This window comes from Dicentrarchus labrax, unplaced genomic scaffold (genome assembly GCF_905237075.1).
Source record: "Dicentrarchus labrax unplaced genomic scaffold, dlabrax2021, whole genome shotgun sequence".
In the NCBI taxonomy this organism is placed as follows: Eukaryota; Metazoa; Chordata; class Actinopteri; family Moronidae; genus Dicentrarchus; species Dicentrarchus labrax.
Window position 1 is genome coordinate 10,373,499 of NW_026136707.1, and position 24,853 is coordinate 10,398,351.

Consider the following 24,853-nt stretch of genomic DNA (forward strand, 5'->3'; position numbering starts at 1 on the left):
AATCTGTCTGATTTTGCTCCTCTGGACGAAAAATGGTTGTAATTATTATAAAGAAAAAAATCATTAAGATGCTTTAATGGAAAATCCAACAGATTTCTGTGTGAAACGACCAGCTGTTTTGTGAGATAAGAGCACTGAAATGGGATTATTAAACTGTATGTTTGCAGCCACCTGCCCTGCTCAGATAGTGTTTAATGACAGCGTTGCTAATATTTTCCATGTATTGAACAGTCCCAGTGAGCCTCACTTTTAATTACGCCTAATCAATGCTGTGAGTACGTCATTACACAGCAAAAAGCTTTATGGCATACACCACAGAAATAATAAAGTACCTGAACAAGCTTCTTGTTTCAGATGGAGAAAACGTTATTAAGAGGCATATTTTCTAAGGCAGTGCAGTTGTAGGATGTCATTAAGGAGCACAGACACTGTGTATTGCAATGTGGACAGGCCTAATTCTACACCTTGCTAAAGAAAAACAGAGACATTATAAAAAAACAATAACAGAGAAATGATGCAGTCCAAACTGTGGCAGTAATGTGAGGACTTCCTCTCAGTGATAATAGAATCAGGCAGAGTGGGCATGAGCTGGGGGGCAGCGCTGTAGCCACATTAACTGTCACATTAACTGTGCCCGCTGCATTGTTTTAGCGTCTCAGCGGGTCATCTGAGGTCACCGGTGTGACGTTAAAATGAGAGGCCAGGCCAGGCCAGAGGAATCCACAGGCTGCCAGTCTAATGAAATAAAAAGGCTACTCGCTCAGTTTGCGTCACAGTCAAACACTCACACACACACAAACAGAGTAAGATAGATATTTAGAATAGACATTATAGTGCTCCTGGTGCTGAATTAATGTACTGTGTATAAACGCAATGTTCGACTGTCATACGACTGGAATATACCCGCTAAGAACATTTTTATTTGTGTGTATGAACTGCAAAATGATTAAAAAGTGCCTTGTTTTGCCTACCGTCTTCTTACAACACAAAATTATTCTAATCAAAGTAATGGGAAAAGTTTTAAATTAATTGGTTGTAGAGTTATACAGGTATATTTTCTTGACTAATCTATGCTATAGAAAACTAGTGTGTCAGAGGAACTCATTCTAAAAACATTGCATGCAAAGAGATTCATTTATCAGGTTCATACTACAGTACTCTTATATCAAGTTAAGGGATGCCTTACAAAAAACTCTAAGATGGAAATCTATAGTAGAATACTGGCTTTGTTTGCATTGCTGCAACATATTCTGTGACTATCAAGATAAAATACATACATCAAAGAGAGTGCATGAATATAAAGGTGTCTTGGCATTTTCATGTAAACGTTAGGATTTGGTTATGAGAGGTGTCTTTAATACTGCTAGTTCAACTTCTGTTATAAAACTACTATTACGGAGGGTAACAGGGTAGCTTAGGTACACTTGGAGGGGTTGTTGGAGCAGGTTTGGGAGCCATTTTCAAACAGCGGTGAGAGGCGACGGGGCAAAGTCTGGGTTTAGGAAGGAGAAGCCCTGGAAGTCTTCCTGATTTATAGCTGCGAGTACATCCGGGTCAGACGGGGTGAGCACTGACGGAGCTGCTGTGAAGAACTTGTCGAAATTTTCACCTTTTTTCCCACCCTGATGAAGAAGAAGAGAACATGCATATTCAAACATATGTGGTTGATTGTGTACACACCATCATCCTTCTCCTGAAAAAAGACACAACATAAGAAAAGTCAAACTATAAAAAGACACCACCTCCGCTTCTCTTTTTCTCACCCACACCCTCCTTTTCTCTCTAAGGAGCTCTCTACCACACCTACTGTTGGAAGAAAGCTGCTCACGTCTCCTTTCTTGCTCCTTAACAGAGTACGACAGCCGTTCTTCTGGATGATATGAATCTCATTTGGCTAATGGGCCTGGCCTCTAACCCCTGAGCATACTCAGCTCACTCAAGGCACACCTCAGCATTGGCCAACCGGACCGCAAACTGGCGTGTGGCAGGCTAATGATGACATACATTTGCATATGGGAGGAGTAGGCAGGACCTCAAGGTCGGAGGGTCCCGTCTATTATAATCAGACTGTCTGTTCCTGAACGCTCAAAGCCCATCTCTAGGAGCCAGCGGAGGTGATGAAAAAGAGACAAGAGAGGGGAATGGGGGGGGAAGAGGGAGAGATGGGGCCATTTGAACAGAGAAAAGCAGAGAAGGCTGAAATGGCCAACACAGTGAGGACGGCTGAGAGAGGAAGCATGCAAAGAAATGGGGGAAGGCGTGGGAGTTTTAGAGAGAAGAGACAGATGGAGGAAAGTGACAGCTTTAATTCCCTAAAAGTGTCTTCAGAGAGACAGAGTCAGAGAGAAAGGAAGAGAGGCGGACTAGAGAGGAGAGTGATAAGAAAGAAAGAAAGAAAGAAAGAAAGAAAGAAAGAACGATAGACAGAAAGTAAACAAGTCTATAGAGTCTGTTTTCCATCTGTTCAACTGACAGTTCTGGGTTTGAAGGGCGCCTGGATCTCCAATCTCTCCAGACGGTCCCAGTCAATCCAGCGGAAGAATGGATGTTCCCTGATCTCTCTCTCTCCTTCCTCTCCTCCACCAAGACGCTTGGCCGGGTTCTTCGTCAGGAGCTTGGGGAGGAGTGAAGAATAGGAGGGAAAAAAGTGGAAAAAAATTATCAAAATGATGGGTAGAGTTTATGTTCTTATTTTGTTTAAGTAGTCAACAATGTACATGGTAAGCTTTGCTGTATTTTCAAATATTATTATATATAAATTTTTTGGATTTACTTATGCGTTTATACACATTGTGTGTGCATTGTAAAGCGTGATCTTTTTTGGAAACATATGATTCAATAAGAAGATTGATCCCACTCTCATGTCTGTATTGTAAGTACGAAGCTACAGCCAGCAGGGGTTTAGCTTAGCTTAGCATAAAGACTGTAAACAGCTAGCATGGCTCTGTAACTAAGTGTAACAATAACTATTATTATGTATTCCTTGGCAACAAAACCTCAGCAAGTCACTGTACCCGGCCAAGAAATAGAAGTAGTAATTAAACAAATTATATATATATATATATGTTACTTATTGAGCTTTACCTTCAGACAGAGCCAGGCTAGATGTTTCCCACTATACCAGTGTTTATTCTAAGTTACGCTAATGGCTGCTGGCTCTAGCATCATGGTTAACAGACAGATATGAGAGTCGTATTAATCTTTTTATCTAAGTCACAGCAAGAAAGCAAATAAGCACATTTTCTAAAATGTCAAACTATCCCTTTCACCTTAAAAGTCAATGGTTTCCCTTGCAGGGAGCAGATTTTCAGAGTTCCCATAGAGGGAAAACAACATTACATTTACATTTATCATAAAAGTTATGAGTAAGAAGAAGATGAAGGGCGACTTACTCCCTTGCAGATAGCAACAGCTTCACGAGAGAGACTTTTCGGGTATGAGACACACTGCTCCATAATGGACTGAAACAGCTCCTCCTCGTCAATACCATCAAATGGTGGCTGGAAGAAAAAGATAGAGAAAGAAAAGAAGAAAAAAAGAGAGTAACCATGAAGCCCTGTGAGCAAATTGAAAGCAAATACATTGAAATTAAAGTTCTTTTGAAAGTCTTTTGAAGTGATTACAAAGGACAAGTACTGGAGGCTTAAGTGTGTGTGCACACGGGTCTATTGTTAGGATTAAGCTGAGTATTACCTGTCCTGCCAGCATTTCATACAGCAGTACTCCATAGGACCACCAGTCTACCGCTTTATCATAAGGCTGATATGCCACAATCTGAAAAGGATGGTGAGAAAAGGAGAGGAGATAAAGGGGAAGAACGGGTGTGCAGAGATAAGGAAGTAGAAAGAAGACAGGGAGAGTGAGGGAAAGCGCAGCTGTAGCAGTTGGCTGCTTGGATGATATGCAGCTATCAGAGAGAGCCGGAGTGAAAAGCAGAGAGAGGAAAAGGGAAAGTATGGCATTAGGGAGGGTAAATATATGAATGAGCTCAGAAATAATCAGCACATGACTTTGGATTTGTGTGTTTGTTTATTTCCCCAGTTTGTGTGTGTGTGTGTGTGTGTATGTGTGTGTGTGTGTGTGTGTGTGTGTGTGTGTGTGTGTGTGTGTGTGTGTGTGTGCGTGTGTTCAGGGGAGGGGGGAGGGCACAAGGGAACAATTCCCAGCCCCTGGGGAAATATATTGTATCTCTTCCAAAATGGCAGATGCAGGAGAATCAATGGGTGTTTACATAAGAGAGTCAATACCCAGGGGTTCCATAGCAAGGTTTACAATATCAAAGATGGGCACAATAGTCACATCTTTTCTCTCTGTCTCCAACAAGTCCACAAAGCAAACAAGCTGGATATCTCCTTCACTCTTTCTCTGAATATATTTTGTTTATGATGACTTGAGACAGAAACACATACATACATATCCAAAACAATTTGTAAGGTTAACATTATACAGCACAGAGTTTTGATATTTAGCATTTCAAAAGGGTGCCAAGCTAAACCACCTCCGCTGTTTTCCGGCTGGAATGTTATCATCATCAATGAAATCCTTTTGAGATTCTTCAGTTAGTTTTTAGTGGCTTGTGTTGCTTTCGTGGGAGTTAATCACCTTAAGTTGTCAACTGCAGTAAGACAAAACTGGTAATACAAGGTCTCTGAAGGACAACTGTGATTTCTATGCAACATTCTCGTAGCACAACACACACCACTGCTAATTGAATCATGTGAAGTTAATTATTCAAAAATGCTGACAAGGTCAGAGAGGACGGAGGGGATGAGAGGAGCTGCAACGAAGCAACTCGCCGTCTCACAGCGCTGCAAAACAGGTCAAACAAGTGAAGAGGGGGAGACAGGGGTGAGACGTGGGGAAATTAGGGATCTAAGTAACAAATGAGGGAAGCTCAGGAGTTAGTCTGGACCATGAAATGAGAGCAGGGGTCAGCGTACCTCAGGGGCGATGTAGTCAGGGGTGCCGCAGAATGTGCGCGTGGTGTCGTCCTCAAACATGCCCTCCCTGCACATCCCGAAGTCAGCTATCTTTATGTGGCCCTCGCTGTCAAGCAGCACATTATCCAGCTTTAGATCCCTGAGAAAGGAGGAGATTGATCACAGTGGCATGAATCATTTTGATAGATAACATCTTTATAACAGTCATTATCTACAAAAGACATGATAAATCTGTGTCACGTCTGTGTGCTGCACTGCAGAGCAATGACAGTGCCGAACCAGGCCATGTTAGATGAGCAGCCCAATTCTCTACCTGTAGATGATGCCTTTGCTGTGGAGGAAGAAGAGGCCGACTGCTATCTCTGCTGCATAAAACCTGGAGGGAGAGAGATGGAGGAGGGGTGAGAGACTCACTACTGGTAGCTTTATCTTTCAGAAAATTGGCCAAGGTTTTCAGCGTGGAGTGAGGGAATGGAGCTCAAGAGGGTGATGAAAGGGAGAGTAACCATATAGATGAAAGGCAGAAAGATGAAGAGCTAGAAATGAGCAACATGGTAAGAATTAGTTTTAGATGATTGATCAAAGATTATTGATTAGATGAGCAGCCAGGAGGAGGGAAAATGTATATGAGAGGATGAGATTAGTGGGAGGAGAAAGTCGCGGGAAAGAGAAGAGAGCTGGTACTTGAGCTGATGACTTTTTATGAGTCACCAGGTATAATGAACAAAGCTAAGAGATGGGTGTATATGTAAAGGAACAGGGAATAAAAGAAAGGCAGGAAATAAGAAGATGTAGATGAGGACTGTGATTAAAAGTAGAAGAAAGGAGCTTTTTGACTACATACGCTGCATGAGGCTCTTTGAACTTGCCAACTATCTGAATGTGAAACATCAGGTCTCCTCCGTTGACATATTCCATCACATAATAAAGACGGTCCTGCAGAAACACATGGAGACACACACACACACACACATATATATACACACACTCTCCATACATAATCACTTCTTGTCCAAATTAAAAAGCAATCTGTTAAAACCTGTCCTCCAGGACCAAAGACCTTGTTAAAGAAAGCAAGCTAATTATTTGATTTATTAATCAAAATTCTCAGCCAACCTGGAGTGAAAAAACTCCTCGGAGGGCTGCGCAGCTAAAATGTCAGGCAGGTTTATGGACAATTTAATGAAAGTTATGCGGTTCATTTAGGACACAGTAGACCTTCTACACACACAGACCTACACATACACACACACCTCAGTCTGGAAGGCGCAGTAGAGTGATGTGAGGAAGTGAGGGCGAGAGGAAAGCGCTAGAACCCTCCTCTCCACCAGGGCGCTCTCTGTGTCCTCGTCCTGGAAGAGAACGTCTTTCTTCAACACTTTCACTGCGAACAGACGCTCGCTGCCTCGCTCCTCTGCCAGCAGCACCTGTACAGAGACAGAGAGGAGGGAAAGTCACTGTAACAGCAAAACAAGAATTTTAAAGGAGTCCATAAATACACACAGTGCGTATTTACAGTCAACACTACACCAGCTGTCTGGCATGAAGATAAGAAGAGAATGATGAGTACAACAGCTTAAAAAGCTTTTTCAATTCCAAAATTCACTTTTTTTAAATTCCTCATGCAGATGACAGAACAGTAGCCTGTGCATCAAAGCAGGGATAATTTAGTTTTTCATTGCTCTCTCACTCAAGCTTCATTTCTAACTTTAAATAGAATTATCCATGTACTGTAACGCTGCCAGTACTGAACATTTTTTAGGTCATTGTGTTATGAGTTACAAGGTGCTCTAGTTGGGTGGAAACTAGTTCTTGCTGTTTTAATAAAATTATGTGCTTTTGGGGCAAATTTGCAATATTTTGATGATTTTATGCCAAGCTAGGACTTGTATCTGGTGTCCATTATCAAAAAATCCAAATAGCAGTAAGAAAGTAGAGTAGTGCAAGAGAAAAAAGTTATAACATAGATGGACAGATGATGAAGAAAGTTCAGAAAGTTACTGTGCACATTTATCCAGACATATTGAAATAACTGAAGCAATGTTTAATTAAAGCCGCTGTACGCCTGAAGATTTCAAGACATGTTAATATCATAAATGAAAAAGCGAAGCAGCTCTCGTGTTTTTATCAGACATTAAAAACACATTCAGTGGCTATTTTCACACTCCTGTGAAACTGGCTGCAAGCGGGTTGCTCTAATGATGCAGTAATTTTCTACAATGAGAGCTGCGTGACCCAGGTTTTACTGTGGTTCATGGGAAAGATATGGTCAAGAGCACTGGAAAGTGCTGACAACAACACTGTTTAAAATTATCTGGCCAACCTGCAGTGCTGTGATGTAATGGTCGCTGGCTAGCAGGATAAAGGATCTCATTTTACTTTCAAATAGTGGTTGAATATACAGAAAATTACACAGTTTCATCTTTCAGAAATCAATGTGACTACACAAAGGTGCTTGTGAAGAAGGCTGCGCGTGTAGCGTGTGTGTGTGTGCTATTGATGAACTGCCAGTCACTGAGAGGAATCCTGCCGTCCTCTGTGATCGTGTCTCCAGCTCTTCCCCGTGGTCTCACATAAAAATGGGACTCATCACCCTTCAGAATATTACAAATCTTACTAACACAGTCACATATACTTTTTCCTCTTTTTCCGCTCTTGTTATCCCTTTTCCTTTTGGTCATTCAGTCACTTTCTGCAGCACAGTAATCCTTTCCTTTTTCTCTCTATCTCTGTCTGTCTCTTTCTCACTTCCCCTCACTCAGCAGCCCCGGGGTCTGTCTCTCCTTCTTGGGTCGTTTTTTTTTTTCTCACATCTTACGTAAGTCGAGTCTATTTCTCCTGTCTTCTGTAGACTCTCCTCTGACAGTTATGAAACAGCACAAGGGGATTTCAGAGGATGAAGAAGGACTCAAAACTCCATTCTCTTCATTATGCCTCATCTACAGGGGAATTAAAGAGAAAATGGAGAGCAGAGACTCCCTTGAAATGAACACCTCCAGGAGGATTGTCTGCTTGTGTGGCATGTAGGAAGCCAGCCAGCCTGAGCTCACGACTGCTGACAACACTAAGGAAGACGCTAAGGGTTAAATGAATCATTTGGCAGTAGTAGGAGAGACAATGAGTGTGTTAGTAAGCAAGAGTTTTTTTTTGTTTTTTTTTCAAAAGAAATTCTGCCTTGCTCTGCCCGGGAGCTGCTGTACGAAATGCCACTTAAAGGTCAAGTCCATCAATAGAAGAAATCATTTAAAGCCAGGAATGATCTTTGTTGTTTTAAGCATGAATGACCTCTTTGATATCACTTACAGCTGTTGGATAAGAGGTTCTGATTGTGTGCAGAAAAGATGACATTTGGTCTCAGTGGCTGCTGTGTTTACCTTGCCAAAGCTGCCTTTGCCCAGCACCATGAGGAAGTTGAAGTCATGCATGCCCACTCTGACTTTGGCAGGGCCTGGGGTGTGGACAGGAGGACATGGTACAGGGGTCGGGGACAGAGCCACAGGGAACACTTCAGACAGTGGGACAGGTATCGCTTGAGGCAGAGATGGTGTTGTGGCGTCTGGCTGAGGCTCCTGAAGAATCGTAGTGGGAGGATTGAGAGATGAATGGTTGGATGCAGTCCAGCCACACACACACACACACACACACACACACACACACACACAACACCTGAACACCAGACAAACTCCTTCCTACCCCTAGTTTTAGGTTATAGTCAGGCAGAACAATCCTGCACCCTGGTGGAGACAGGATGTAACAGGGAAGGGAGGGGACCTCATATAATTTATTATCTAATTATTTAGATAACACCAGGCATAAATCTTCCATGTTTTTTCTTCCTCAGATAGAATTGTAAGCCGAGGGACAGTTCAAGATCCTGACCCAGTGTGAGCAGTGGCAGCTGTTGTATATTAGATGTAGGTAATTATAAGCTGATAAAGGCTATGCCAAGGCCTTAGGATAAATGGTCATTAGCATGGTAACAAATAAAGGGCTGAATAGAGGTATAAATATCTCCACTGTTGCTTTTTGTTCACCATGATGACCAACTGATTACTTTTTCGTCTGCACTGGAGTAAAGTTTTCTACCTGCAGGTCTGGGTCTGGCACGGGGATGTTGTAGTACTCTCCCTCATCTTGGGCCAGCAGTTTGAACCAGCCGCTGATAGGACGCCTGAAGATCTCACTCACTCCAAATGACAGCGCTCCCATGAAATCGTTCCTAGATGTGCGGTCCCAGTCCCATACCTCCACAGACAGTCGCCTGTCCCACTGGTGACCGCGCACTGAGCTGGAGAGACAAACACTCACAGTCACTGGGGAGAGTTAGCTCACTGTCGACACAACAATGCACAAAGACACAGGAGGATTTATTTTGTTTTTGAAGCAATTTCCTAATATCTCAATTCTACTGAATATCAGAAAAATGCTGATATAAAGGTAGTAAAAGGTAAAATGTTAACACTGTTGATGTACAATAAGCTGTATATATTCAGATACGATCAACCATATATTCTATCTATTTCTTTCAGAGTCCTTTCTTAACTCAGTATTTCCAATTCGCAGGACATTTTATTTTCTGAAAACATATCTTGCCCCATATCCATGTACATTTTCAACCTTGGATTAAAGTTCACAAGGACTCACAAGGTGAAACTCTCATTCCAGACGGGATTTAGTGTTGAGCGGATGGTCTTGGTCTTCTGTTTGCTGTGGCTCTTGGGGTCCGGAATCAATTTCAGTTTAACATACGGGTCTGACAGGCCGTTTGGATCCATGGGCATCAGGTTACGAGCCTCCCGCACTGCAGAGAAAATAGAATAATAAAAGGTACAGAGTGAGAAATCCTTCATTACCCGTGTAATCCTACTTTTTGTTTTAAAACATGACTTCCCATATTCTAGCGGGGTCCTCTCACCTGTTACAAAGACTTCCTCAGACTCTCCTCTGATAGTCAGGTGGATCCTTCCTCTCTTCTCTGTATGGTCTTGTCCACAGAGACTGGGAACACTTGTCTCACACCGTCGATGGACGTTCATGTCACAACCTCACAGTACAAAAATACACAAGTTAGAAAAAAACAAATGCATGTGTGACATATTTTCGATCAAAAGATAAAAATAGCTGGTTCCAAAATGATAAAATGTTAGGTCTTAGTGACGTAATGGTTAAGGTGAATACCACATAACCAAAATGTTCATAGTTCAAGACACTGAAAAACACCTGTACCTGACGCTAACCATAAAGATACTGGGAAATACACTTATCCGCTTTCTTGCTGAGAGTTAAATAAGAAGACCACTCTCATATGTATGTATTATATATTAAGTATAAAGTCTGGAGACAGGAGGACACAGCTAGCAGCTGAAGGTAACAAAGTTGAGCAACTCTAAAGCTCACTGATTAACATGTTATATCTAATTTCTTTAGCGTGTACAAAACCTTTAGTGTAGAAATGACAAGTTGTGTTTTTACAAGGTACATACTGGAGATACTCCTAGTCTAAACTCAAGCAAGTGAATATTGTGTATTCCCCAAAACATAAACGTAACCAACTCTAAATTTTGGAGGCTAATTTAGCTGGGACCAGCTTTCTTCCCTAGCTGGGAGGTGTGTCTCCATAATGGGTCTCATGTGTAAACTGACTTTTATCCACACAACATGATTAATACAAGTACACACACACAGAGATTTATTACACTGTTATATGTGCTGAAACTCACTGGAACATTTCATGCCCTGGTGTATGAGGCCGTATAGCAACGAGCCGCAGTGGTCGCAGAAGGTGGGACTGGAGTAAGTCTGGACCTTAAATGTGTGTTGACTCTTCAGGTCCTGAAATATAGCAGAAACAATCTGCATTGAGAACTCACACGCATACACAAACACACACACACACACACACACACACACACACACACACACACACAGAGTGACCATGGAATAAACTGTGAACACACACACTTTTACACACATGCAGTGTATGATTAGTGGAGAGATGTTGAGTGGGGTATTCATGGACAAGCCAATTAGATTTCTCCACTGGGAGAGGACATATAAATGAGCGTGCATCTAGGCAAAGCTGTGTGTGAGTATGTATGTGTGTGTGTGTGTGTGTGTGTGTGTGTGTGTGTGTACACTGTGCAGAGAGGGATGAATCATTTTTATCTCTCTTCAGCTCAGAGAGCCCACCACCACCACCGCTCTCCACACTCCACACTCCACCTTCTCCCAAACAGTTTTCCTTCCCTCGCCCCTCTGAGTTGCTATTTAAAAACACCTCCTCTTTTCCCTCTGTGTGTGTTCCTTTCACTCTCTTATCCGTTTTCACTCAAACTCACGTACACATACACACATGTTCCCCTTGACCTCATTTCTGAGGCAGTTTATTTGGCTGCTAGAAAAAAAACGTAAAGAAAAGACAAATCTCCCTGAAATCCTCAAAATGCCACAGAGAGGAAGACTGAGCAGTCTGTTGCTCTCCCCCCCTCTAATTCTCCCTCTTATCAGTCCCTCCTACCCTCCACCTCTATCTCCCCCACTCTCTATCTCCAACTCCCTGCATCTGGGAGGCCTTGTAGGATGACATGACATGAGTGCAGACGTCACAGATGAGACAAGGCTGTGCGATGCGAAGGATGTATGGATTGACAGATGAGTCATGCACATGTGTTACTGGCAATGAGCGGATGGCTAAATATGACAATGATGACAAGGTAAATCTTGACGAAAATGGAAAACAAGAATTTAAGAGGCAAGTAAACGTGAAAGCGCTGACACATATGCTCACATCTGGCCTGGGGCCTGTCACAGACCCAGGACAAGTGAAGGTCACAAACTCGTGACATCTTTTGTGGACCACAAAACTGCAAACTAGAGGAAAGATAGAAAAAAATATCCTCAAAAAATGAATCAGTCACACTGAGAAAATCTTATGAGAAGATTAAATAGTGTGGAAAAAGACAATAACACAGAGTCTATCTTTACCTTGACATTGGAATCCCTGTTTGCCGATGCCCCTGAGAGAAAAAGACACATAGATTAAGACACAAACACAATCTTCTCTACTCCTCTTTAAGGTGAAATACTTTGCTTCTGAGGCTGTTTTTTAAGCCGGAAGAGTATAGATAATGCTGCCAAGACAAAGATAGGGCTGTTGCATTAGTTGAGAACAAACTCTGTCTCATCAAAAAACAAACACTATTAGCTGTGTCAGAGACTACCAACTTTATAAACAAAGTCATTACGTGTTAAGTTTTAAGTTTTCGTACCTAAACCGCACTGCTGACCAGGTCAAGCAGGACAGTCTCAATTATTGTCACACACACACACACACACACACACACACACACACACATAAACACAATTCTCCTGTTTCCAGAACTGCGGTGTTGGCTAGTTTCCAGTGTCTCCTTAGAGCTTTAATTGAATAATTAAAGCCATTGATTGACTAAAGAGTCCACTCAGCGGCTTGCCTGCTGTGAATCAACTTTTGATTAGGAGGTTTAGAAAGGCAAGATGAACAAGACATCGCTGAGAACTCCTCCACAATTATACTGGAGAGGCCCTTGGGTTCATAGGAAACTGACCATAATCACTGATCTAAAATCAGTTCACCATCTGGATGAGTAATAATTAAAGATGGGGTTGCAGAGGGTAATCTGATCCTTGATCAGCATTCAACAGAAGTCTCTGTCTGCAGCACTGAGTGTATGAGGCCAGTTCTGCTTTTTGACCAGCAGAGAGCATTAGAGAACCAGATATGGATTTGGAGAGACCTGACAGTGTTGCTTGCCGGCCAGATATCAGAGGGAATTCACTGCATTTTAAATTTAACGATGCATTGAAACACCTCTCCAAACACATGCCATTAAAAAAAAAAAAGGTGCACGCTATTTAATTGACCAGAATACTCAAAAACATTCTGGACTGTAAAGTACTGATTACAAATCAATGAAAATGAAAAGTAATGATGGTAAAATTCCACTAAGCTGCTTCAGTTTCATGGTCCTGGTATTGTGCATGTTTGTTCACTGTCACACCGTCATGACTTCCTGGAACAGACCCATTATTGTCATTTGTTATTGTAATGTTATTTGTAGCACCTGTGCTTTTCCTACTATGACAAGTCAAAACATCTGCCGTTAAAGATGCCTGTAGGATCTGTCCTTGGATCTGTTTGAAGTACCGGAGACCACTGGATGTTTTTATTCAGTGATGTTCAGTGTTAGAACCAGAGCTCTTAAAGGACCAGTATGTAGGATTTAGTGGCATCTAGCCGTGTAGTTGCAGATGGCTACTACTTTGCTTTACCCCCACCCTCCAAGCTCGTAGAAGAATCTATGGTGGCCACAAAACACGCGAAAAACATCAACGACCCTATCTAGAAGCAGTGTTTGGTCCATGTCCATTCTGGGCTACGTTAGAAACATTTGTTGTGATTATACAATAATAAAAAATATACTCATGAATATTATATTCCAATAGATCCTCCTAAATTTTACACATTTGAGCTTTAACTTAAAGGTCCAATTTGTATGATTAAGTGTCGTCTATCGATGAGGTTGCAGATAGCAACCAACTGAATACCCCTCCACTCACCCCTATTTTTACAAGCTTGCAGGAGAACCTATGGTGATCTTCTGGTAGCATAGAAACGTGAAAGGATCTCTCTAAAGCCAGTGTTTGTTCATTTTAGGCTACTATGGAAACACAACAGTGCGACATGGCGGCCTCCATGGATGAGGACCTGCTCCCTATGTAGATAAGAAGAGCTAATTTAAAGGTAACAAAAAAACAACAGATTATTTTCTTATTTACACTAATGAAAACATAAATACCAGTGTTTCCTCTATGTTGATTTTGGAGCGGCGGCCCGCCGGTGTTAAATTTCTGCCGCCACGGTATCAGAAATGGGGCAGACGCACAATGTAGTCACGGTTGCCTTTTAAATGATCCTGCCGACATAATGCACCCCCACTGGCTGCCGCTCACATTACAATTTAACAACAAGTAGAACTATTCAGAGGTTATTGGGGCTGTCCAGTTTAACTCCACATACTGTTGTGTTGATGTAGCTTATTGTCAAAATGTTCGCTTTCTTCCAAGTTGACTATTAAACTAACAGCTCCACCAAAAACGTCACCGCGGTGGGTCCGTTTTAATTGGACAACGTTCAACTTGTCAGTTCTCAGCTCAACGTCCTGATATCAAACATCTGGAAACATTAAAACAGTAAATATAATTGTTTGTGTCGCAGCGAAGTGTCACTTCTGTTTCATACGTAAAACGTTTCCCGGCGTGACAGGACGGGGGGGTGTGCGGACGGCCCTGCCCCCACTGCTAAAAATAATCCTAGAGGAAACACTGAATCCTATATTCAATTTCTGCCAATAGATCATTATAAATACTACACACTGGTCCTTTAAGAACAACTGTTTATTTGTCCCACATTAAACCACACATAAGATTGAGTTGTGACACCAATGTCACTTTTTTTTCCTTTTGAGACAACTTCACTGCATTAATAATCAAAGGAGTCATAGAGATACAACCCATTCCCTTTTAGAGCCTGACTTAATAAACAAGATATTTACATTTCAAAATTATGACTCTCTTTTCTTAGTCTTTAATTAATCTACCAATCCCCCCCAGGGGCTTTAACACCCAGGTTGACATCCTGTGTGAAGGAAAAGAGTTTTCACCCTGAGCTAAGTGCTGCTACCGTTGCCAAGACAGCAGCCAGTTGGAGAAATGTCCTGAAAGCTACCCAGAGGCTGCTGGCACATGCTACACCCTGCATCCAACATACACCCCCACCATATGTTCAAACACACACACACACACACACACACACACACACACACACACACACACACACACACACACACACAAACACAGGCACACACACAGACATCACAGTTGCACAACCAGTTACATACACACAGCCCCGGCTTCACTGGACAGAACAAGCTCAATGCATGGTTGTTTGTATAGAAGACACATTTACATGAATACCCATGTACTTGTCAAGTCAGAGGTTTACATTAACAAAATACATTTACTCAAGTACTGCACTTCAGTACAGTTTTTAGGCACTGGTACTTTGCTTGAATACTTCTTTTTCCTTTCTTTTCTTTTCTATTCTTCTTTGTTGTTTGTTTACAATGCTTCCCCACTCAATTTCGGAATATATTTTCCCACTGCATTCACAGGATGGGTTACAATTTTAAAATGCAGATTCAAATTTGCAAAAAACATATCATCCCTGTCATGTGAAAACAACAACATCAAGTTTGCCCAGTTTTCAGCTTTGTGACCACATAACTTTCTAACTTGCTTGTTTTGTATTTTTGTAATGATTTATCACATCATTGTAGAAGTGGGAGACTTTTCTTAATGCATAAATGAGCACTAAATCCTATCTTAAAATAAAGAATCCAAATTTGGAGATACATGGTTTTTATTGGGCAGCTTGAGTGTAAACTCCAGCAGTTTATAAAATAACATAGTTACTGTACTGTAGATCTAGCGCCACCTGGAGCAACTTGTAACAATTACTCCTACACAAAAACTCCTTTCAAATCTAACAAAAAAATCTAAAATACAAACAAACACTGCAAAACAGATTAAATTTTAGAATTAGTACCGTTGATACCTGTGTTCATTTTACTACATTAGTACTTTATCAGAAATCTACACTTTTATTTGCACTACAGGTGAATCCACCAGTTTTACACATGAAGTTCAGTTTTCTCATTACATGAGGACTACTACTCAGCCTGTAAAAACAGTAACAGAAGGTGTTTGGTGGCTCGAGAGGAACTTTCCAAACTCTGAAAAATAACCCTAAAGAAACTTGTTACTGAATTATGGGAATGCAGGATCCAGCATTTTTGAAACTCGGCCCATATTACGGACTATAAGTCAGGACATCTTTTTTGACCATTTTCATTTTAATCTGTCCCCCAGCTTTATGGAAGGACATACTGAATTACTAAAATACCCCTTTTCAGGTATGAATAATTCCTTGTGTGTGTTTGTGCAACTCTGTGTGCAAGCATTCATACTGAAAAGCTGTGTCCTAATTGTGTGTATACTGTATATGTTAATATATATGTGTGTCTGCATGTGTGTGAGAACATGGAGTTCCAGAAGTAACTCTTGTATTGTGTGGGCAGCAGTGTGGAGGTGAGGTTATATGATCAGATCAGGTCAGTGTGGTGGCTGCAGAGTGTGGGCAGTTTCTCCAGCAGGCAGCTGGATTTGGTGAAAGAAAGAAAAAGTGCAGATAAAGTCAGAGTCAGATGGAGTAGTGGGATGCCTGAGGAGGCGGCTTATGAACTGCCGGGTTGGTTTCTGTGTAAATGTGCAGCTGTGTGTGTGAGTGCTTATGTGTGTGTGTGTTACCAGATGAAGTCGGTGCAGTGGCTGCAGAAGGTGGGCTGTTTGAAGAAGCGGGCCGTGAACTGATGGTCTTTCACCTCCACAATCCTCTTGTGTTTGAGCGCTCCCTTCCTCTGGAACACGGGCACCCTGGGTGGAGGGGACAGGGGCGAGGGCAGAGGGGAGGCACCGGGGGAGGTTGCCGATGTAGGGGAGGCCAGTGTCAACGGGGAGAGAGAGGGGGAGGGGGAGACCGGGGTAGACATGATGCCTGGAGGATACAGTAGGAAGAGGAGTGAGGGAGGGAGAGTGGGAGTGGATGATGATGAGTGTCAGTGAGGAGGGTATAGGCAAAGACCTTGAACATATGAGAGGGAGGAGGGGAGGAAGCAAGAACAGGGAGAGGGAGGAAGAGGAAGAGGAGAAGGAGGAGGGGGAGGGATGGAAAGTGTACTGGGTCATGGTTGAGACAGGAGTTGTATTAATGGCACAAGGGAGGTGGGGTAGAGAGCGGTGAATGAGTGACATGTTGGAGAGAAAGATCGAGAAAGGATGAATGGACCGGAAGTGCAGAGGAAGATGGGGGGAGCACAGGGAAAGCGACAGGTATGAGAGTAAAAGAGAAAAGAGAGGTGTAATGAGGGAGACAGGGAGGTTAATTCACATACGGAGACAGAACTCTCCTAAGAGACTCCTAGACGCTAAACGATTAGTGCAACTCACTGTGTGTCCCACATACTGCCTGTCCTTTCTACCTACATCTCCCTCTCTCTGAACCCCCTTATATCTCCATCTCCCTGGCAGATATGAATACCCCTCCACCCCCTGGTCGTCATGTCAACTGCACCTCCTGTTGCCATGTCAACAACACCCCCACCACCTGCTCCAATATTAGAGCCTGTATCCTCTCTTGACTTTCTGCCTGCCCTTATTAGCAATTAGTCCCATTTCTGAAGTAAAGTTTGGACTAGAATAATATGTATATGTCTATAGGGAATGAGAAGTGCGGAAAAAAGTGCAAAACGGCAAATATTAGCTGGAGAGATTGTGGTGCAAGAGTTGCACCCTACTAAATGATAAATGAAACACCAACAGAGATTTAATGAATAAATAAATAAGCCCATAGCAAAAACCGATGTTAAAAATGTGATGAAATGATGGTGTCTCAGCAAAGAAGCAGGAGCAAATCAATCAAAAGGGTGGAAGAGGAGAATGGTGGGTAAAATGGCACAGTGCTCAGAAATTAGTCAAATAATAAGAAAAATATGTTCTAAAAATGTGTGCAGACCCATGGCAAAGAAAATATACACAATACCTGAATTGGTTGTGATTTTGTAGGAAAGGCTCGACTACAGGACAGCTTTCTTCTCTTCCTCTCCCCCTTCTCTTCTCTTCGTTTGGCTCACTTCAAAAGAAAGGCTAAGGTGTCACACCTGTAGCTGGTCACCTCAAAAAAAGAGAAAGATGGGAAGACAAGACAGAAAAACCAAGAGAAGCAGTGCTGCGAAAAGTTGGAAAGAACCAGCCGAAAAAGGAAAATAAAAAGAAATAGAAAAACCTATTAAAACAAAAAGAGAAAGCAACAAACGTTTTGGGAGATTCAAGCTTTCTAGGAATCAAAGATAGACGAGTAAAGTGGTATATATCCGTTAACCCAGAGGCAGGGTGAGGAGGAGGACGAGATAGAGAGGTGGTATTCTCTTTCCAAGATTGATTCTCTTTTTACTAAGAAGAGGACGAGAGATGGAGAGAGAGAAAGAGAGAGAGAGGAAGAGAGAAAGAGAGAGAGAGAGAGAGAGAGAGAGAGAGAGAGAGAGAGAGAGAGAGAGAGAGAGAGAGAGGAGAAAGATTGAGGGGAATAGGCGGCGATTCATTTTGAAATCTGGGTTACTCCTCTCAGGAGAGGGCGAGGGAGGTAGAGGAAGGAGGACGGATGAGACAGAAGCTGCCATTTTGCCACCACCAATACAGTATGGACAAGCAAGCGCCAACTGTCCCTCACTTCCTCGAGTGCCAGACGGAGAGAGGAAACGGAGAGGAGAGAGAGTATCTAGTCTGGAAGAGAAGAGCAGGGAGCTTCATGCACAAAGAGTCCGAGAAATGGATAGTTAAGCATAGTTAGAAGTGGAGATAAACTGTTAAAAGTCATGAAGTTTGCAGCAGATCAAGATGACTGAAGGATCAACAGGCCTGTGAAATAAACAACTGTGTTAATCTTTTGTGCAACAGTGCAGTTAACAGTATGTTCACTGCATTGGTAATTTGTTCAGAGATCAGAGCAAGTGGTGGCATGATAACACTGCTCCACTGTGCACTGAAACCAGGTCAGCTAAGCCTGATGGGAAGAGTAGTTTCCAAGAGAGAGGGGCTGTTTGTCCATTGATTGCCCACATAGCGTCTAGGGCACACACACACACACACACACACACACACACACACACACACACACACACACAGAAACTTGTTTTATCACTTAGCAGGACATTGTATTGATTTACATTCATTCAAGATACATAAACCAAGTCTTAAAGGAATAATTTGACATTTATGACACTTATTCGCTTTCTTACCTAGAGTCAGATGAGAAAATGTATATCATTCTCATGTAGCTGGTATTTGTAGCTGGAGCCAGAAGCTGGTTAGCTTAGCTAAAGACTGGAAGCAGAGGGAAACCTGGCTCTGTCCAATTAAACTCCAACTAGCACCTCTAAAGCTCACACATTAACGCTTATATCTTGTTTGTTTAATCCGTACAAAACTCAAGTGCACAAGTGTAAAAAGAACAATTTGCTGTTTTTCGGGGGTTTATCTGCCAGACCAGTTGCCAGGCAACCAGCAGAGACTTGGACAACTATAATGTGTTAATTAGTGTACTTTTGGAGGTGCCAGTAGGCAGATTTTCTTACTTTGCATTTAGTCAGAGCCAGGCAAACATCAACCTGTTTGTAGTCTTTATGCTAAGCTAAGCTAAGCTTACAAGGTGCTGGCTCCAGCTACATATAGGCCTACGAGCAACAGACAAAGACAGAAATGATTATCTCAATCTTTCCATCTAACTCTTGGCAAGAAAGCAAATACGCATATTCATAATATATATAATAATACAAAAATGTCAAACTATCCCTTTAACCCTAAAACAGCAGCCTTTTTTGCCGTTTGTCCCCGCAATGTCAGTGATACAAGCAACAAACACACACAATCACACACACACACACACACACACACACACACAATTAATCACACTCCATGTGTGCACATGGTCTATGAACAATCCTGGGAGAAGAGAGCAGCAGGCGGGAGCATGGAAGCAGGCAGGCAGGGGACGAAGGGGTGGATTGGAGTGGGACGGAGAGACTGAGAGAGGGAGCGAAGGGTTGAAGGTCTAATTAATGGAAATGTAGGTTATTAGTCTCCTGATGAGGACACTGGCAGAGAATTAATTAACAATTATAATTAGCAAGATTGTTAGAGAGCAAAATGGTGTCAGCCAGCAAGATAAGAGTGAGCTAGTGTGCACAAATGTGTGTGTGTGTTGGAAGCTGTCATTATTATGCCTGTATCTAAAAAAAAAAAAAAAAAAAAACAGCTGTGTGAACATGCCCTATCTGACAACGATATATGTCATTTCAGCATTAGTCATGCAGAACTAGCAGCTGATTGGAAATGATAGTGGGCTTTCCTTGCACACAAACCGCCACCGGACCTACTTCTATAGAACTGCCATTACTGTCTTCATTTTCTGGCCCATAAGACTCACACCCTTCATCTGTCTTATCTTGGATGAGTCATGTCTTGTTCTATTGTCACAAATAAATGAGGAAGATGTGCTCACATAGTGAGAGAGAGAGAGAGAGAGAGAGAAAGAGAGGGGCACAAAAACATGAGCTGTAGACCATGCACTCCTTCGTAATCAGGGCATTGAAAAACAAAGCACATAAACGGCTCACAATGCTTTCCCTCCATGCGGTGTGATGAGTAAGCACTTGTGGCTCTAAAGTGTCTGTATCAGTGTGCGTTTGCATGCCTATCGGAGCATGCTTTACAGTGTCAGATCCCGGGCCATAAAAGCCAGTTGGTGTGCAGCCAGCCAATGATGCATTAAGGCTGTAAACCAAGAAGACGTATACACATGGCAGAATGAAAAACACATACATTCAGCCTGCGTGATTAAGAGCGTAGGGAAAATGACAGAAAACACAGAAGTGAAGATAAAAGTAAATATACAGATGATATTTTACAACAGAAAAAATGAGTATAAATCAATGAAGAACCCCCCACCCCCCACCCCCAAAACCCACAATCTGTCTCTTAGTTATTATCATCTTAACAATGAATACCACTATATGACAATTCTGGAAGTTGTTGCTCCCATTTCTGATCATGAGCACTTTCCATATCCCAGCCCCCTCTCTTTTTCTCTCTCAGTCTACAGATGGCTATCTTATTATTTCTGACCATGGCTTAATGAAACAGAAAATTCTCCTCCGATGGAATCTTTTTTGGGGGAGCAATCAGCACTTCACCAATTACACGCATCCATTATCGTCTAACGAGCGCTCACTCGCATCAAGTACTGACTTCAACCTGGCTGGCTGGCTTTCTCCTCCAATGAAATTAAGGCAAATTGACTTGCCTAACTGTTGTTTGTGGAATCAGGGGAGAAGTGGTGTCTGAGGTAATCATATCTGCCTGTTAAATTTGTCTCTTCAGAACCAATTGGCTCTGTTTGCTTGTATTGCTTTTCTGTTGGGGTGTGCTATTTGCTTTTTTAATGAAGAGTGGTCGGCTGTGTTTTTGGAAGAGAGCAACAAACCTCCACGCCAGTCAGATGAGACAGTTGGCAGGCAACTAGGGTCCATCAACATGGCCTACAAACTCTCAGTGCTGAAGCAAATAAGCCTGTTCTCCATATTTATTTTACTGCTGACCTGCCTCTCATTGCAACAACAAATACTGCTAAAATGGAAAACTATACAAATGAGAAACAGTTGTGTAAATTAAATCTGATCTATTGGATAATGTAATTTTGGATTTTGGTTTGTGGATGGCTCAGGAGGCCTGAGAACCTGAGGGAGAGGAATCGTATATTCGTCTATTTAATATTACATTGTTTTGCACAGCCTTTTACTGGTTATGATGTCTTTACAACTCTTTTTTAGTGCCAGGAATTATGTTTATGACCCTGAGTCAATAATCTATTACATACTTTTTCTTTAGTACCAATATCTTATATGTTGCTCTGGTATACTGCTTGCCTCTCGCTACGGTTTCAAATTGTTTGTTTATATACTGTGTACAGTGTGTGGATGAAAATATATAAGTCTACTGTTTGCTTGTATAACCTGGCACTGTAAAAAGATAGGACTCATAATCATTTCAAAACTTTTGGCCTTTTTTAAAACCAGCAATAACTGATTTTTTTGGACACTTTTATGCAGAGGAATCGAGCTATGAACACATCACTGACAAATAAAAGAAAAGCGAATGTTGGACTTCAGGTCAATATGATATCATGTTAGCAAATTATGATATCAAATAGTTACCTATTTACACATCCAACAGTAACGGAGGAACATGTATTTAGGAGTCGTGTTTCTGGCCACCTGATGAAGTCCAACATTCCCTTTCCTTTTATATGTTTCTGTCTCCACTAACTCCTGAGGTAAATATCTGGCTCTTTAGCTGCTTAATGCTCCGCTAAGTTCACCAGTTGCTAACTGCGGCTGTCTGTTATTTGGTGCTGAGCAGGTAGCATACAGCAAACAGCTTAGTTTCTTTTCCGCAGAAAACATCTCCCTGCTGCAATGATAGCATGAGATTGAGTCAAAAAAGTTGCAGGCCATAAAACCCAAAACAATGAGAGGAAAGACACTAAAACTGCTGAGTTGATCATTCGCTGTGGTTTCATCACTATATGAGTGACCCTTTCACACCAAGTAGTCATGTGATGCATTATTAATATTAAAATATTGATTATGGCCACTTTAAACTAGACAAGTACCATGTCGGTACTTCATTATTCCATATATGTTTCTGTTTATTTAAATAACAACAGAATGTGATGTTATCTGCCCACTGATTATTTTTTTATCTGGATAAATAAAATATTTGTGTTAAGCACATCCTTCCCCCACTGAGGTTGAGTTTGAGGGCTTGGCTATAATGAGTTTGGGACCGTGGCCAAGCCGATAGATCATCTACTAACATGAGGAAAACAGGCATGTGAGCTCAAACGTATTACTATTCACAGTATGTGCAAAATACTAACAAGAACTCAAAGCCTCCGCTGTAGGCTGCAAAACCTTTCTTACTGCTGCAGGGAGGAAGAGAAGGTTGTGAACAAAATGTGCTCAAGGGGAAGGATGAAAGCAGGAGGGCAAGAGATTCAGGGTAAGAGGGGCGATTGGATAATGAGGCGAGGGGAGAACAAGGTAAAGTCTGACGATATCTTAATCTTCATCCCAGTTTTCTAGGATGAATTCCCTTTGGATAGGTGGCATTACACATGCACACACACACATGCACTCTCTCCCTCTCTCTCTCTCTCTCTCTCTCTCTCTCTCACACACACACACACACACACACACACACACACACACACACACAGAGGCAAACAAGGATGTAGTATGAATAATTATTGTGTCCTAGATGTGGTGCTAATGTTGCTTCAAACATATTGGCTGCAGCATACAGCAAACTCCTGTTTCTGTTGATGTTACAGCTCTATTTTAAGGACTATTAGCACACAATGATTTTCATTCTTTCCAATGTACATTCTGACAATGGAGACAAACATATCCAAATTACCAAAATGACACACAAATAGAATACACAATGGATCTCTAACCTACATTAGAGCTGAAGTGATTACGGTAATCCATTAATTGTTAATTTGATCCACAGAAAGTTAATACATTTCTATTTTCATAATAGATCATTTATTTAATTTTTCAAGCAAAAATGCCAAATATTCTCTTGCGCCACTAGTTAACATTGATAAACTAAAAAATATTTATAAAAACGGACCAGTTTTAGCTGGAGCATAATGCAGCATAAGAGCAGAAAACACAAGCTGCTTCAGGATGTATAATAGCTTGAGTTCATCAAACATCGACAGAGATCCTGGTGAACCAAATTAAGGGGAGAAATTTGCATTAAAAATGGTATACTGTGTAAATTTACTCTGTGTTCATTACCATTACAACTAATCAAATAGCCACAGATTGTTACAACTGCTGCTGCATGGAATTATCAAAAGCATCTTATCATGCTAACGTACAAATAGACACACATGCAGAAGAAACAAAAGATGATACATTTGTGCACATACCCTCTCTCTCTCTCTCTCACACACACACACACACACACACGCATACAAAAGCAAACAGTGTGGTATAAGCTGTGGGTCAGTTAGCTCATTTGTCCCTGGTCGTGGCCCAGTGTGGCTCATGTGAAAATGGAGGAAGCGAGAGATTGGCTGTGTATCTAAAGCATGAGATGAAAGGGTGCTTGGGTGTTTTTTCAACTTCAGAGATCAAGCCGATGAGTTGTAGAACCCTGCGGCGCTGCACACATGATGAAAGAGAAACAGCGCTTTCCTTCCACATGTACTTTACGTGTGTGAGTATAGTGTGTGTGCATATACATGCATATAGATTTAGCCATTCAGTGGATATCGATACAGATATATAGATATTTCTACAGACATATATAAGAAAGACAACTGTGTCAGCAAAAGAGTAGTGGAAGAAACAATAGAAAATTATCAATACAATGCAGTATAAAGGGAAAATCCACGGGGAGGACAGAATGATTTTAAGGAAGGGATAACCAGAGATAGAGTAGAGCAGGGAATAAATGAAATGACAGAGTCAGTCAGAGGAAATAGAATTGAAAGAAGATCAAAACAGAAAGACGAAGGGAACCTGTTATTGGCAGAATACTGAGAGAGATGGAGGGTGAGAGGGTGCGGGAGTACGAAGGCCACTGCACTGCATAGCAAGAGACGATGCTTGTGACGCTAGAGAGAGACAGAATGAGAGAGAGACAAAGACAGAAAGAGAGTGGGAGAAAGTGTTAAGCCTTGCACAGCAGACATGCGTTACAAATCCCCAGGGACCCGGTGGCAGATCAGTACAGGATCAATCTGTTGCACCTCAGCAGGGACGCAGCACACCCCTTCCATTCCCACACACCGTTCATGAGTGTGTGTGTGCGTCACTGTACTGTATGTGCATGTGAATGCTTGTGTATGTGTGTGACCATTAAGTTGGAACAGAAGTGACTGAGGGACTGGGAGGTGCTGCAGCAGGGAGAAGAAGGGGGATGGAGGGGAAAAGAACGAAGCTGGTGGGAGAACGCAGGAGTTTAACAGAGATAGATAGCTGTGTTGGGTGCAGATATTTATCAACTGACCAATCCAGACCATACATATTTTACAACTTCAAGATAAAAGCATATCTGAGATGATATAATGTATATTTAATCAAATAAAAAATGTATTCCTGTACTTGATATCCATAAAAATGTTC

General features: G+C 41.8%; 1 protein-coding gene across 1 annotated transcript in view; it reads right to left on the reverse strand.

Annotated features, from left to right (window-relative positions):
* Nucleotides 1-1,054: 1,054 nt before the first annotated feature.
* The window catches only part of prkcg (protein kinase C, gamma), a 24,906-nt gene continuing 1,107 nt past the window's right edge, over nucleotides 1,055-24,853 (reverse strand). Inside the window, exons 1-17 of the mRNA XM_051406046.1 lie at nucleotides 17,638-24,853; nucleotides 16,347-16,593; nucleotides 11,925-11,956; nucleotides 11,728-11,810; nucleotides 10,661-10,772; nucleotides 9,856-9,984; nucleotides 9,585-9,741; nucleotides 9,027-9,228; nucleotides 8,315-8,509; nucleotides 6,194-6,367; nucleotides 5,785-5,876; nucleotides 5,254-5,316; nucleotides 4,941-5,079; nucleotides 3,694-3,774; nucleotides 3,393-3,500; nucleotides 2,474-2,614; nucleotides 1,055-1,622 (exon numbers count right to left, since the gene is read on the reverse strand). The exon at nucleotides 17,638-24,853 is cut by the window's right edge and continues 1,107 nt beyond it. Of these exons, the coding sequence (XP_051262006.1) occupies nucleotides 1,461-1,622; nucleotides 2,474-2,614; nucleotides 3,393-3,500; nucleotides 3,694-3,774; nucleotides 4,941-5,079; nucleotides 5,254-5,316; nucleotides 5,785-5,876; nucleotides 6,194-6,367; nucleotides 8,315-8,509; nucleotides 9,027-9,228; nucleotides 9,585-9,741; nucleotides 9,856-9,984; nucleotides 10,661-10,772; nucleotides 11,728-11,810; nucleotides 11,925-11,956; nucleotides 16,347-16,588 (2,112 nt within the window). The 5' untranslated portion in view covers nucleotides 16,589-16,593; nucleotides 17,638-24,853 and the 3' untranslated portion in view covers nucleotides 1,055-1,460. The remainder of the gene's footprint in view (nucleotides 1,623-2,473; nucleotides 2,615-3,392; nucleotides 3,501-3,693; nucleotides 3,775-4,940; nucleotides 5,080-5,253; nucleotides 5,317-5,784; nucleotides 5,877-6,193; nucleotides 6,368-8,314; nucleotides 8,510-9,026; nucleotides 9,229-9,584; nucleotides 9,742-9,855; nucleotides 9,985-10,660; nucleotides 10,773-11,727; nucleotides 11,811-11,924; nucleotides 11,957-16,346; nucleotides 16,594-17,637) is intronic.